Below are 14002 nucleotides of genomic sequence, written 5' to 3' on the forward strand. Positions count from 1 at the left end.
CACATCTGCCTGTTAGTCTGCAGAGGTTACAAACTGATGGGGATGGAGGTGATGGTGGGTGGCAAGAGTAAGAAAGGAAGCAAATCAAAGAAAAGCTAAAGAGGATAAAAATTATCTAAAGATCAGCCAACGACATTGCTGAAAGCGTTCTTCACACAGTCAAGAGGTTTTTTTGAACCTAAAAAAGTTCCAGCATTTTTAAGGCTACATATAAAGAACAACAGTTGAATTTAAAGTACCTTAGCAATGATACTTATATATTACAGCTTAGATACACAGTTAGCTGACACTTGTGCTGAGGAACAGTGAAAACAACTATAAATAACATCCATTCATGCTTTTATTCAAAGTTTTTTAGAGCGCTGTAATAAATAAGGATAAGTTTATTTTGTATCAAATCTGATCATCAAAATACGGGTTTTTCTAATGCATCAAGACTGAAGATTGATTTTTTTTTTTTGCTAGCAGGAGAGGAGGGGTAAAGGGATGGCATGGAGACAGTTCTTGAACAGTGTTTTAAGCGGAGATCAGTTTTACCTAAGCATTTCTTTCTCTTAAAAGCACATTCATATAGATTGTTATGATAGATTTAATATGCAATTAGAACTTTATGCCAAAAATTATGCTGGTCTTGCAAATCATCATACTAAGACCTGGTGGAAAACTTTTAAGCTCTTTAGAAAGGGGTAAAATAGATACTTAAACTCTATAGAAAAGAACTATAAAACCAACCAACTAGGATGCTGAGTCCAGCCGGAGAGACTGATACAGTGACTAAACACATACAAAGTTAGCCTTTCAGCTGATGTCTTTAGGAGAAGCACTTCTTTGAACTGATACCTATAACAAAGTATCATAACTGGGCTAGTTTAAAAGAAGGCAATTCTATTGGCTACAGAGAAAGAAGTTACCTCTAAAGTAATACTCAAAAGGTATGCCAAAGTCTCAGAAGTCATAAAAAAAAACCTCTCAATTTAAGAGACATTCTTAAAACCTGAGGTGCAAGCATTCTAAACCTTGACACAAGCATGACTGGAAGCATCTCAACAAGACCAGTTCCAAAACTGACTACAGCCTAGCTACAAGCTGTAATATGCATTAACTGGAAAACAGCAAATGCTTAAACTGATTAACAGATCAAGGAATACAGTTAGAAATACTATCAACCATGTTTGATTATCTGCAGTTTCCTATTGCTGCTGAAAGTCCCATCAGTATGGCCACCATCAAAGCACATACTAGAAAACTAAGACAAAGTTAACACAGAACTCTGACACTTTATTGATTCTATATTATTGACTTCTACTAACAGAAGATAGGTATGAAATGCAGAATTTTGAAATACTGTCTCATATCATCAAAACTGACAAAGTTCATTCAAATCATCAGACCAGTTCTCATAAGCAGCAGCTCTCAGAGGCCATAAATCCAGATCACAAAATGAGTAAACTAGATCAAAAGAAACAAGTTTTCTGCAAGATGTGATGCTACTTTCCTTAGTGTCAACAGCATCCACACCAGGTTCTGCTTTTATCCAAGGAGGCATGTTTGACCTGTCAACACTTAGAACCTCACAATTCAGTAATAAGAAGCTAAACCAAGCACAAGATGTCATGGACCCACACCCATTCTTTCATTCGGGTCTTCTCACCTCTTTCTTCCGCATCTTTTATGCTTAAGCGAGCTTTCTGGTAAAAGCCAGAAAGTAGATGAAGAACAATTATTAACAGCTATTTCCATCCCCACACCTTCTCCCTACTCCTCTAAAAATATCAGAATTCACACCAGGAACAAATTCAATTAAAATTTTCTTTTTTGCAACAGCAGTAAACCAAAACAAAAATTAAACGTTTTATCACTTGCTCCAAAGAAAAGAGATTAGCTAGATCAGCATAAAAGCCTACATTACATTTCACTACTATTTAAGGACATCTCTAAGAATACCAAGTACCAAGCTACATCACAAAAGTATTCAGCTGGATTCGGCATACACTTTGTTGAGGTACTTCAGAATTGAAACACTACTCACTTTTGGGCAAGTAACTATTAAATGATGTTAGTTTATGCCAGGAATGAAGTATTATCTTTTGTTTTCTTACGATGTAATTATACGACTGACAACACTGGGGAGAACCAAGGAACCATCAGGTATGATCAAGAAAGAAACTTGGCTCCTACCCTGGTCCAGCACACCAACTAGTTCAGTATGCATTTAAACCCATGCCATTGGTTTACATCTCCACTTGTAAGGGCACTGTAACTTTAGGACTGTATTTTACAAGTCATATAATTAATATATGAGTCAATGCTGCAGCACTTAACCACAACATAAGATCACCTCACTCAAAAAAAATGGTGAAGAGAGAATTAGTGCATCAAAGCTATTTACAGCCTTTTGCTTAAATACAAGATTGGCAGAGGTAAGTAAAGAAAGGTGCATGAAATGAGTGAGATGGCAAGTCTGAAGCAGGTGACTGGGAAGGCATCTCCCCGGTAAGAAAGCTACTCGCCCAGCAGAAAGATTCACGCACTCTTAGTTCAATATTGGGTAAACAAAACGCTACTGCAGAGCTGAGCGGGTTGACTCAGCCACAAGTGAGATTCACTCCCACAGGGTAAGAAATTCGGGGACACGGGACGGAGGGTCCCATCGACGCTCGCTACTTACCAGCAAACAGTCCACGTTCACTTCGGATTTGGGGTCCTTTAAAGTCACATCGATTTTTTCAAACCGAGACTCAAAACTTTCTCCCGTCGACATGTTTCCGAAGATAAAAAGTTTCCCTTATTCCAGAGCAAAGTAAGAGTAAAATTAACGAAAAAGAAAAACAGGAACAAACAAGCACAAAAGAGAAACCACACAGCCTATACCAGGCTGAGGGGCGCTTCCTGCAAAATCCCTTCAATCACAGAAGTCGCTAGGGCAAGTCCCCCACGCTGTCCCACGAAGGAAAGAGAAAACCAAAGGGGAGTTCGCAATTCGGGGTGTAGCAGGGGAAGGGGGGGGGAAACAAGGCTGCTTCTCCCCTCTCCTGCACGCAGGCACTTTCCTGGGCTGCTCACAACTCTGCAGCAGGTTTCCTCTCCCTCCCTCCTCTACTCGGGCCCCAGTGTCTCTGCAGCCTCATTTTCCCAGCCGGGGAAGCCGCCCTGGGAGCCAGCGTAGCGGTTCCTCCTCCTCGCCCTGCAGGATCCGCGGCGGGTTGGTGCCAGTTTCCGAAGCGCAGCTTTCTTCGCGGAAAACCAGAAAAAGAGTAGCAGCAACAGGGAAGAAAAAAAAGAAAAGAAAAAAAAAAGGCAAAAAAAAAAAAAAGCCCCGAGTCTGCACGCACACCACCACAGGGGAAAAAAAAAGAAGTGAAATAAAAAAGAGCCAGGAAACTCCTCTCGGCGGCGTGTCTCAGCCCCTGGGGGTTGCTCCCTCCGTGGAGCGAGGGAGCCCTGGGCGGGCCGGGGGCCGCGGCTGCCCCTCTCCTCGGCTGTGCCCTGCTCGATCCCGGCACGGCTGCCAGCTGCGCGCCCAGGCCGCCCTGGCCCCCGCCGCGAGTGCCCCTCGCGGGCAGGGGACGAGCCGCTTCAACGGCGCAGCGACGGCAGCAGCAGCAGCATCTTCTTCCCCCCCTCCTCTTCCTCGCTGAGCGGCCGCCGCCGGCTCTTCGCTGCCTCCCGCCGCTGCCAACGCCGGTTCCGCTCCCGCTCAGCTCCTTCGCCTCACGTACAGGACGACCGGCCGGGCCACTTCAGGACAGACCCGAGGCTGCAGCGTGAGCAGGAGGAGGGAAGGAGGCGGCCGGAGGGGAGGGGAGGGGAGAGCGCAAGGTCCGGCGGCAGCGGCGGCTGTGAGGGAACCTGCGAAAGCTACAAACATGTCCGCCTTCCTGTTTGAACACTTGGGGGGGGGGGGGGGGGGGGGGGGGGGGCGGCTGGGACCGGGGCGCACCGCGCATGCGCCGGCGGCACGGCTCCTCGGCGGGCGGGGAGGGCGAGGAGGCGGAAGGTATGCGCGCGGGGCGGGGGCGCGCGGCCCGCGCTCCCGCCCCGCCCCGCCCCGCCCCGCCCGCCGTCGGCTAACGGTCGAAAGGGGCGTACGCGCGCCGAGCCCGCGAGACCCGCGAGGAAAAGGGCGGGGGCGCGAGGGACTGTGAGCGCGGGTGGGCGGCGCGCGCGCGCCAATCAGCGGCGGCGGCGGCGCGCGGGGCGGTGGGGGGAGGGGGGAAGGCGCGCTGGAAACGGCCGCGGCTGAGGCGCGGGAGGCCGTTTGACAGCCGAGCGGCCGCGGAGGCGAGCTCGCTCGTTTGGCTTTGACGTCGGGCGGCTGCCGGAAACAGCGCCTGCAGGGTTTCACCGCCGCTGAGTCCCGCTCCGGCTTTCGCGGGTAGCGAGCGGGCCAGAAGGCAGCGGTGTGGTGGCTGCCGGTACGCGGCGAGGAAGGGGCAGGGGGCTCCTCGCCCGGGGAAGCGGCGTCCGCTCTTCTGAACGCCGCCCAGGGTATGCCGGCCTGTGTTCTGCCAAGAGCCATGTGCTAGAGATGCGCGTAACTTGTCGAGAGTAAGGAAGGGATAGATGCGGCGTTCAGCGTTTCGCCGGTGTGGTGTGTCGCGGTGTTTGCAGCTTAAACGTTAATCTGAGACTCCAGCGAGGCCTGTACCTTCAAAAAAGAAACTCAAGTAGCGCTTTTAAATAATTTAAGACAGAGGCCACAGTGCTGGTCCAGTGCTTTGACTTCCATTGCAATTCCAGAAATGGCAATGGCATTTTTACCAAAAATCATTACAAATTAGAGAATACTAAGTCATTGATCACTGCTCACTGAAAAATTGCCAGTAACAAACCTGAATCACTAGCACTGTGGGTTATTTTCAAGGTCATGATTATGAAACAATTACATCAAGTGCTAGGGCATTCGAGCTATTCAGTCTGGAATATTCACTATTTGCTATCTTTATTCAGAGAAAAAAACAGTATTCCTCATTTTGATTTTCCATGTTCACAGCTGCTTGGATTTTTGGTTTTGAATGAGAAGTATGTACAGTTACAGCAAAGATACAAGGTACAACAACATTATGCTCATGCTTACTGTCACTCATTTTGTGATGGCTATTTCTGGCTATTGTGATGGCCCTTTGATTCAGAGGGTTTGGTTGTTCTTGGAAATGCGGATGTTCCATTTCAACAACAGTGCAAAGAAAACGTGTCATGTACCCTGCAAACTACTGTGTGTAGGCCTGTGATCATTTCATACAAGATGCAGCAAATACAATCCAAATACAATGCTTCTTGCAATTCTCATATTAAACAGAATAAGAACAGTCATTAGAGATACAGAGCCTAATTTGCACTGCTTTTAGGCATCCAGTTTGGATATTAAAAGATATATAGGAAAGATGCCAGGCCTCCACAGGGTGATTTAAAGCACCTATCTGAAAAGAAGGCAAAATTCTTGATGCCTGTAATAGAGTATGTAAAAGGAAGCCTGATTCTGTAGCTCAGTGGGGAGGATCACACCAGGAGCGACAAGTTCAGAGCCGTGCTCCAGATGGTATTTAGATGGTTTATCCAATGACTATGGGAAAATGGACAGGTAATATTTGAAACAAGATTTTTTTTCATCATTTCCCGCTCTCCTTCACAAAGTTACGTGTCTTGCTCTCACTTGCCCTGTGAATCTTGCATTACTTTTTTACAGCAGCCCAGCTTCAGCGCAACAGGTGGAGAGAAGCCCTCATCCCGTTCATGCAGCAGTTCAGAGTATTCACAGAATATGAGAGCTGGGGATTGAAAAGGGCCAAGAACACATACATTTCTTCGCTAGAAAATAATCCTGCCACTAGAACAATACACCTTAGCACCTCTTCCAGTGTTTCTGGTGAGAGAAGCTGCTGTGTTTTGTGATCAGCTGTATGTAAACTGAGTTCATGTCAAATACTTCTGTCAGATTGGGATTTTCTAGCAACTACGGTCAAGTAAAAGCGCTCATCTGTCTGTATGAAACTTAAAATAGAAGTTGTGTCAGAGATGCTTCACCCAGCTGTCTAGGAGACTCTCAGGTGGAAAATAAGGCATCAATTGCTTTTAGCTTCCTACAGATTTAGGCAGTGCTGGAGATAAGTTTTGAATCCCTTTCTGAGACTTAGAAGCATAAAATCTGCCACATCTCCCACAGAGGTAGCAACTGGACAGTCTGAATGTCATTCCTAATGAGCACTGCCTTGAAAATGTAAAAGGGAGACTTTGTCTACAAAGACCAAAAGGAAAATAAATTCTAACTGTAAAAGCAGGTATGAGTTAGAAGTAACTGGTGTAATACCCAGGATGCTCACTTTGTTACTTAAGATGTGATGAAAGCATGCAATGAAATAGTTTCTAATCCAGCAAACACTCATTCACATGTTTTGATCTTGAAGCACAAATTTTTATGAACTTCAGTCAGATTATTTGTAGCTATAAGTTTAAGAATTTGTGTATTTCTAGAATTGGCCACTTAGAAATTATATTAAGTTCCATAATACTTAGCCTTGAACACAGTGCTTTAAGATTTTTTTTCTCTGATAACATATAAACTAAAAATGGGTAGTTTCTTCTTCCTACATCTGTTGCTTCACTTACTTTGGAATTTAGCTAACTTTTGTTGAAGGAAATGAAAATTACTCAACCTGTGTATGACCTGGTAACACTGAGCTGATTAAGCATGTAAGCCTGAAATTTTTTTTCTTTCTGTCCAACAGCATGTAGTTTCTAACACTAGGAAGTGTCTCTTTATGTAACTTCAAGTCCATGCTCAGTAAAAAAGCATATTAATATCCTCAACAAAGCAGGAATCATGATCTTTATATTCATGTTGTCTTGCCGCCTTGCCTATTTTTTAAGATATTTAAATGGTCCTGATTTTAGTGTGATTCAGATATGACAAACTGATGCTGACTCAAGAGCTGTATGTTAACAAAGACTGCCATTTCCTATTAAATGCAGAAGAAAATCAGTAGAGAATTAGTACATTGACTTCCTCTAAAACATTAAACCATACATATAAAAAGTATATTTAGTAGTGTTTATCATAAAAATAGTCTTTTAATATATTACAGTAATCAGTACTGTATTAGAGTAATCAGACTTACCAGAAATCATCAGAATTTAAATAGTAAATTTACACAGCACTGTCGAAGAAGGCTGGAAGCTAGTTGGTTCTCGAACAAAAAGAAGAAAGGCCCCTAATCCTCCTGTAGACCTGGAGTTACATTTGAAGAACAGGTTTAGTGCACTCCAGGATGAGGAGAACCCGGACCTGGCCTCAAGGGAAGCAACTGGGCTGTCTGACCCTGTGCCTTGCATGACCACTTGGAAGAGGTGACTAGTGGTTGTAGTGGGTGATTCCATGCTGAGGGGGACAGAGGTGCCTATCTGCCGACCTGACCCCTCCTCTAGAGGGGTTTGCTGCCTCCTGGGGGCAAGGATACGAGATGTCTCTGAAAGGCTACCAAGGCTTGCCTGCTTGTCAGACTACTACCCTCTGCTGCTCTTTCACGTGGGTGCTTACGATACAGAGAACAAACTAGAGACAAAGAAGACTTCAAGGCCTTGGGCATGGTGGTCAAGGTGGTCTTCTCATCGGTCCTGCCGATTAGGGGGAGGCATGGGAGGAGGAGTAGGAAAATTTGCCAAATCAACAACTGGCTACGCTGCTGGTGTTGGCAACAGGGTTTTGGATTCTATGACCATGGAACATTGTTCGAAGATCAACAACTGGTGGGGAGAGATGGGATTCACCTCACCAAGCAGGGCACATTTGCCTTTGCAAACAGGTTGGCCAGCCTAGTAAAGAGGGCTTTAAACTAAGTAGGAGGAGGGAGAGGGGGTGTCATACAGACAGGGTAGACAACAAAACACAAGTTGGGTTGGGGGACCTCCAACGGGTGCGTGCAGCTGGGGATGTATGTTTGAGACATGGCTATGGGGATCCCCGCACACCCTTCCTGGGAAACCTGCAGGCATGACCACCTCTTTGAAATGCTGGTACACCAATGCAGGCAGCATGGGGAACACACAGGAGAAGCTGGGGATCTGTGTGCGATCGCAGGGCCATGATCTCATTGCAATCCCAGAGACATGGTGGGACAGCTCATATGACTGGAATGCTGCCATGGATGGCTATGTGCTTTTTAGGAGAGACAGGCCAGGAAAGCGAGGTGGTGGAGTTGCTCTTTATGTGAGAGAGCAACTGGAATGCATCGAGCTCTGCCTAGGGGTAGAGGAGGAGGAGGCAGCTGAGAGCTTATGGGTAAAGGTCAAAGGGCAGGCTAGCATGCCGGACACTGTTATGGGTGTCTACCACAGGCCACCTGACCAGGAGGAGAGAGTTGATGAGGCCTTCTGTAGACAGCTGGAAGTAGCCTCCAGATTACAGGCCCTGGTTCTCACGGGGGACTTCAACCACCCTGACATCTGCTGGAGGGACTACACAGCAAGGCACAAGCAGTCCAGGAGGCTGGATGATAACTTCTTGTCACAAATGGTGCAGGAGCCTACAAGAAAGGGTGTCCTGCTGGACCTTGACCTTACCAACAGAGAGGGACTGGTTAGAGATGTGAAGGCTTGGCTGCAGTGACCACGAGATGGTGGAGTTCAGGATCCTGCAGGAAAGAAATAAGGCAACAAGCAGGATTGCAACCCTGGACTTCAGGAGAGCGGACTTTGGGCTCTTCAGAAATCTAAGTGGTGGAATCTCCTGCGTAAAGGCCCTAGAAGGAAGGGGGGTCCAGGAGAGCTGGCTAGTATTCAAACATCACTTCCTCCAAGCTCAAGAGTAGTGCATCCCATCTCAGGTGAGACCTGCATGGGTGAGCAAGGAGCTCTTGGCCAGATTCAGACAGAAGAAGAAAATACACAGAATGTAGAAGAGGGGGACAGGCTACTTGGGAGAATTATAGGAATGCAGGCAGAGTATGTAGTGATGCAGCGAGGAAGGCTAAGGCCCTGTTGGAATTGAGTCTGGCAAGGGATGTCAAGGACAACAGGAAGGGCTTCTTCAAATACATCAGCAGCAAGGGGAGGACTAGGGAAAATGTGGGCCCGCTACTGAATGGGGCGGGGGCCCTGGTGACAAGGGATACAGAGAAGGCAGAGTTACTGAATGCCTTCTTTGCTTCAGTCTTCAGTGCTAAGGGCAGCCCTCAGGAATCCTGCAGCCTGGATGTGAGGGAGAAAGTCTGGAGAAGGGAAGACTTTCCTTTCGTTGAGAAGGATAGGATTAGAAACCTTCTGGGCAGGCTAGACATCCACAAATCCATGGGCCCTGATGGGATGCACCAACGGGTACTGAGGGAGCCAGGCTGCTCTTCATCATCTTTGAAAAGTCCTGGAGAACTGGAGAGGTGCCTGAGGACTGGAAGAAAGCCAATGTCACTCCAGTCTTCAGAAAGGGCAAGAAGGAAGATCCAGGCAACTATAGGCCAGTCAGCCTCACCTCCATCCCTGGAAAGGTGATGGAACAGCTCATTCTGGATGTCATCTCCAGACATATGGAGGAAAAGAAGGTGATCAGGAGTAGCCAGCCTGGATTCACCAAGGAGAATTCCTACTTAACCAACCTGATAGCCTTCTGTGATACAATGACTGGCTGGCAGATGAGGGAAGAGCAGTGGATGTTGTGTATCTTGACTTCAGCAAGGCTTTTGACACTGTCTCCCATAGCATCCTCCCAGATAAGCTCAGGAAGTGTGGGTTAGATGAGCGGACAGGGAGGTGGATTGAGAACTGGCTGAAAGGCAGAGCTCAGAGGGTTGTCAGGCGTGGAATCTAGTTGAAGGCATGTGGCTAGTGTCATCTCCCAGGGCTCAGTACTGGGTCCCATCCTGTTCAACTTCTTCATCAACGACCTGGATGAGGGGACAGAGTGCCTCCTCAGCAAGTTTGCTGATGATACCAAGCTGGGAGGAGTGGCTGATACACCTGAGGGCTGTGCTGCCATTCAGAAAGACCTGGACAGGCTGGAGAGCTGGGCGGAGAGGAACCTCCTGAGGTTCAACAAGGGCAAGGGCAGAGTCCTGCACCTAGGAAAAAATAACCCTAGGCACCAGTACAAGCTGGGGGCTGACCTGCTGGAGAGCAGCTCTGCAGAGAAAGACCTGGGAGTGCTGGTGGATGACAAGTTGACCATGAGCCAGCAATGTGCCCTTGTGGCCAAGAAGGCCAATGGTATCCTGGGGTGCATTAGGAAGACTGTTGCCAGCAGGTCGAGGGAGGTGATCCTGCCCCTCTACTCAGCCCTGGTGAGGCCTCATCTCAAGTGCTGTGTCCAGTTCTGGGCTCCCCAGTACAAGAGAGACATGGAGCTATTGGAGAGAGTCCAGTGTAGGGCTGTGAAGATGGTCAGAGGGCTGGAGCACCTGCCCTATGAGGAACGGCTGTGAGAGCTGGGCCTGTTCAGCCTGGGGAAGAGAAGACTGAGGGGGGATCTTATCAATGTGTACAAGTACTGAAGGGAGGGTGTCAAGGGGACGGGGACAAACTCTTTTCAGTTGCCTCGTGTGACAGGACAAGAGGCAACGGGCAGAATTTGAAGCACAGGAAGTTCCGCCTGAACGTGAGGGGGAATTTCTTCCCTGTGAGAGTGACAGAGCACTGGACCAGGTTGCCCAGAGAGGTTGTGGAGTCTCCTTCTCTGGAGATCTTCAAGGCCCGCCTGGATGAAACCCTGTCTAACATGCTCTAGGTGACCCTGCTGAGCAAGGAGGTTGGACTAGACGATCTCCAGAGGCCCCTTCCAACTTTACTGATTCTATGATTCTATGAAATAGTGCATATTTCAGGAAATTAATAAAAAGCAAGAACAAAACAGCAATGAAATACTTTACAAATAGTTGGGCCCTTTCTGAAGCTGGTACTGTCACACCAATCCTCTCATGAAATAGCTAGGAAAGATTAAGTCAAAGACCTTGTAGTAAAGTTAAAGGAGGCCATCTAGATTTTTAGGCCACTGAGTGTGCACCTTTAAAATGAATAGAATAAAAGAGAAAGCCAGGATATGCTAATTTCTGATGTAACTTTTGACTTCAGAAGAATTACACAAGGCACAAATGAAACTATATCCTGTTTACCATATTAGGCTAAGTTAGTAAAGTGTGTACCTTCATGTTCAACTTCCTATTTAGTCAACACGAAACCTACAGCAGTTAAATCTCATTACGTTAAGGCTGCCATTGGTCATCCACCCTCTCAGAGTTTGCTGTACAACATTGACTCAGAATCACTTCAGCTTTAGTCTTCAGCTCACTTCGTAGCACAGATCAATATCGCCCAAACCTCTGAGAGGAAAACTGGTCAACAAAGGCACTCCTTTGGGAAAATACTCTACCGTAACTAAAGCTCATTTGTGCAACAGAAAGGCCTTTCTCAGGAGCTTTCTCAGTATTTCAGGCAAGGAGGGATGGCAGCTCACGTAGAGATATCTGCTCTTGCTTTCAGTAATGATAAAGTAACACCAACACTGGTCTCAGTAGATCTGCAAAATCTGAAGAAAAGGCCATGTTAAGTGGTGAATGGCAGCTGCTCTGTTGGCTGTAGCCTTCCTGTTGTGCAGTGCAGCTTGCAGCTCCCTTGCTTCCTCTGGACACTGGCAGCTCAACATGAAAAAATCCTCAGGGAATTAAAGATCATAAGCTTGAAGTACAAAATGCACAAACTGTAAACATATTTAAAAATTCTACCAATGAAAGAGAATATTAACAAATGTCACAGGTATTAATAGTACACTAAGAAAAGGCATTTTGGTTCTTCCAGAATGAGGCAAAATGTAGCAGATAGAGTAGAGCAGAGCAGAGCAAAGCAGAGCAGAGCAGAGCAGAGTGCAGTAGAAGTGACCTAGAAAATAAAAATTGCTAACAAGAGAAGACAAATTTGAATAGGAGATAAAAGAGACCTTGGCGTAAATATACTCAATGAAAGTAGTACCTTTCAAACATTCGAAGACACTGAAACATTCCAACATATGTGTATGTAAATATATATGTTTTGCTGCTTGTTGTAAGCTTTAGCTCTAGGTACATAGCCTTATTGACAAAGGATAGTTACTGCTTTTTCCTTCTACAAGGCAGTGCATTTTCAGGCACCATAACACCTTTTAGATGTAGCAGTGGAACGCTGGAGAGAAATTGCTCCATAGCCTGGCTGTAATGAGTGATGAGCAAGACATGGGGCATCGGGATCTTTGTTCCTTTTTCTGGAAGAAGGAGCAAGAAATAAGCAAAAAAAATATCCTTTTGGAACCTTTCCAACGGCCAAGTTTGATGGAGGGGCCCAGGTCTGCAAACAAACTGCTGCAAGCCAGGAAGTGAACTGGATCGGATTGTCTGCTCCAGCGGAAACACAGAGGCAGTTGCTGCCAGCAGAAAAGGGCACAGTTATATAAACAGCTCAGTATAGGCTCACCCAAAGTAACTTTCACTGTATCTGGAAAGGAGGGGAGCTGTGAGTCCAGAGATGGATACCAGCCCACGGGGTAAGTAACTGGTCACCAGATGGCTCAAACCAGTGTCAACCATGAATCAACCCAAACAAACACAGTGCGGGCTCCCTTTGCTTTTATGCTTTAAAAGTGCAAAAAAAGTCTGTGACTGATATATGGCATAAGCTCACAATGTGATTTTAAATCAAATCAAAACAAAATTCCACTAGAATGCTGAAGGCTTCATACCACAATAAGGACAATTTCCGTGGCAAATACCATTTTCCCACTGAAGCCATTTGGTGGGTACAGGAAAAGTTAAGATGCCAGAAATTCTTCTTTTAGCCTGGGAAAAGGCTTTTTTTTTTTCCCCCTGCTATCCTGAAGCTTAAAATTGGCCCAAATACTTCTTGCTTGCAATCTTCAAAAACCCAAACAAACTAAGCTCAGTCAGAAGCAGCATGGAAAACTTTACTCTGTAGTGAAGGTTGCAGAAAGTTGGGAGTGTATTAAAGCAGGAACTAAAAATGAGTCTTCTGATGGTATCCTCTATCAGGATACAATACTGAATTATTTGTGTCTTCTCATTGCCCTTATAAATAGAGTGATTACCTTCGTTATAGACGGTGTAGCTTAATTAATAATTAATTAATTAGATTAATTAATATTCTCTGTGTAGATTAAGCTACCATGAACCTGACTTTCTGCTACTAATTTGTTAGCTATGAATCATCTACAAGATAGTAATTTTTCTTCTTCTTTCTCCAGTTATTACTCCTAAGTACTCTTTCTTTGAATAAACTTCAAGCTCTATCTCCCATCCCACCTTACTCCCACTTTAACTGTATACACATGTATTTCCTGCAGTTGGATTAGTTTTGCAGTCCTTACTCAAATAGTTCTTATTCTGAAGACAAAAGTTTAAAAGCAAACTAGGCTGAGTTTAAAAGTAAACTAGCTTTGATTTTTCTGGCTTTGCTTTTATGTACATCATACTAAATATCTACCTTCCCTGTGGATGCTTTGCTCTGCTGAAGATTATGTCAAATCCATAATGTCTCTAACTGGAATTAGAAAATAGAATCTTTGAGCCGTCTCACTTCAGTTTTTCATTCTTTAGAAATTTTTTTTCATAACACTTACAGAGTTTAAAACAGATACAAAGTGCTTTCAAAACAATAAATAAAGTATTTCCATTTTCAAAAGCATGAATCTAAAGAAGTTAAGACAAAACATAAACATTAATTTCATTTTACCTTCTCCCTGCAATATGGAGACACGTAAGAACTGTTGGTATGCTAAACTTGTTGGGACGTCCTTAGGCTAACTCATTTTAAAAAATATTAATATTTCACAAGAAGCAGACATAGAAAGCTCTATTTTTTTCTTTGGTCTGTGAAAATTTTAACAGTTTTGGACTTTAACAGATAATTAGATTACACATTTCATAACTTTGCTGGAATAAATGGAGTTGGCTTTGTATAATCCTTCTCTAGGTAAAACTGCAGAAGTTGCATTACTTAAGATTCACAGAATATGTTTTGCAATACAGAAGTTACAAAC

General features: G+C 45.3%; 1 protein-coding gene across 1 annotated transcript in view; it reads right to left on the reverse strand.

Moving 5' to 3' along the window:
- Positions 1–3858, reverse strand: part of ROCK1 (Rho associated coiled-coil containing protein kinase 1) — a 92041-nt gene extending 88183 nt beyond the window's left edge. The window contains exon 1 of the mRNA XM_062570211.1: positions 2669–3858. Coding sequence (XP_062426195.1) covers positions 2669–2761 — 93 coding nt within the window. The 5' untranslated portion in view covers positions 2762–3858. The remainder of the gene's footprint in view (positions 1–2668) is intronic.
- Between the last annotated feature and the right edge of the window lie 10144 nt (positions 3859–14002).

This window comes from Rhea pennata, chromosome 2 (genome assembly GCF_028389875.1).
Source record: "Rhea pennata isolate bPtePen1 chromosome 2, bPtePen1.pri, whole genome shotgun sequence".
Classification (NCBI taxonomy): Eukaryota; Metazoa; Chordata; class Aves; order Rheiformes; family Rheidae; genus Rhea; species Rhea pennata.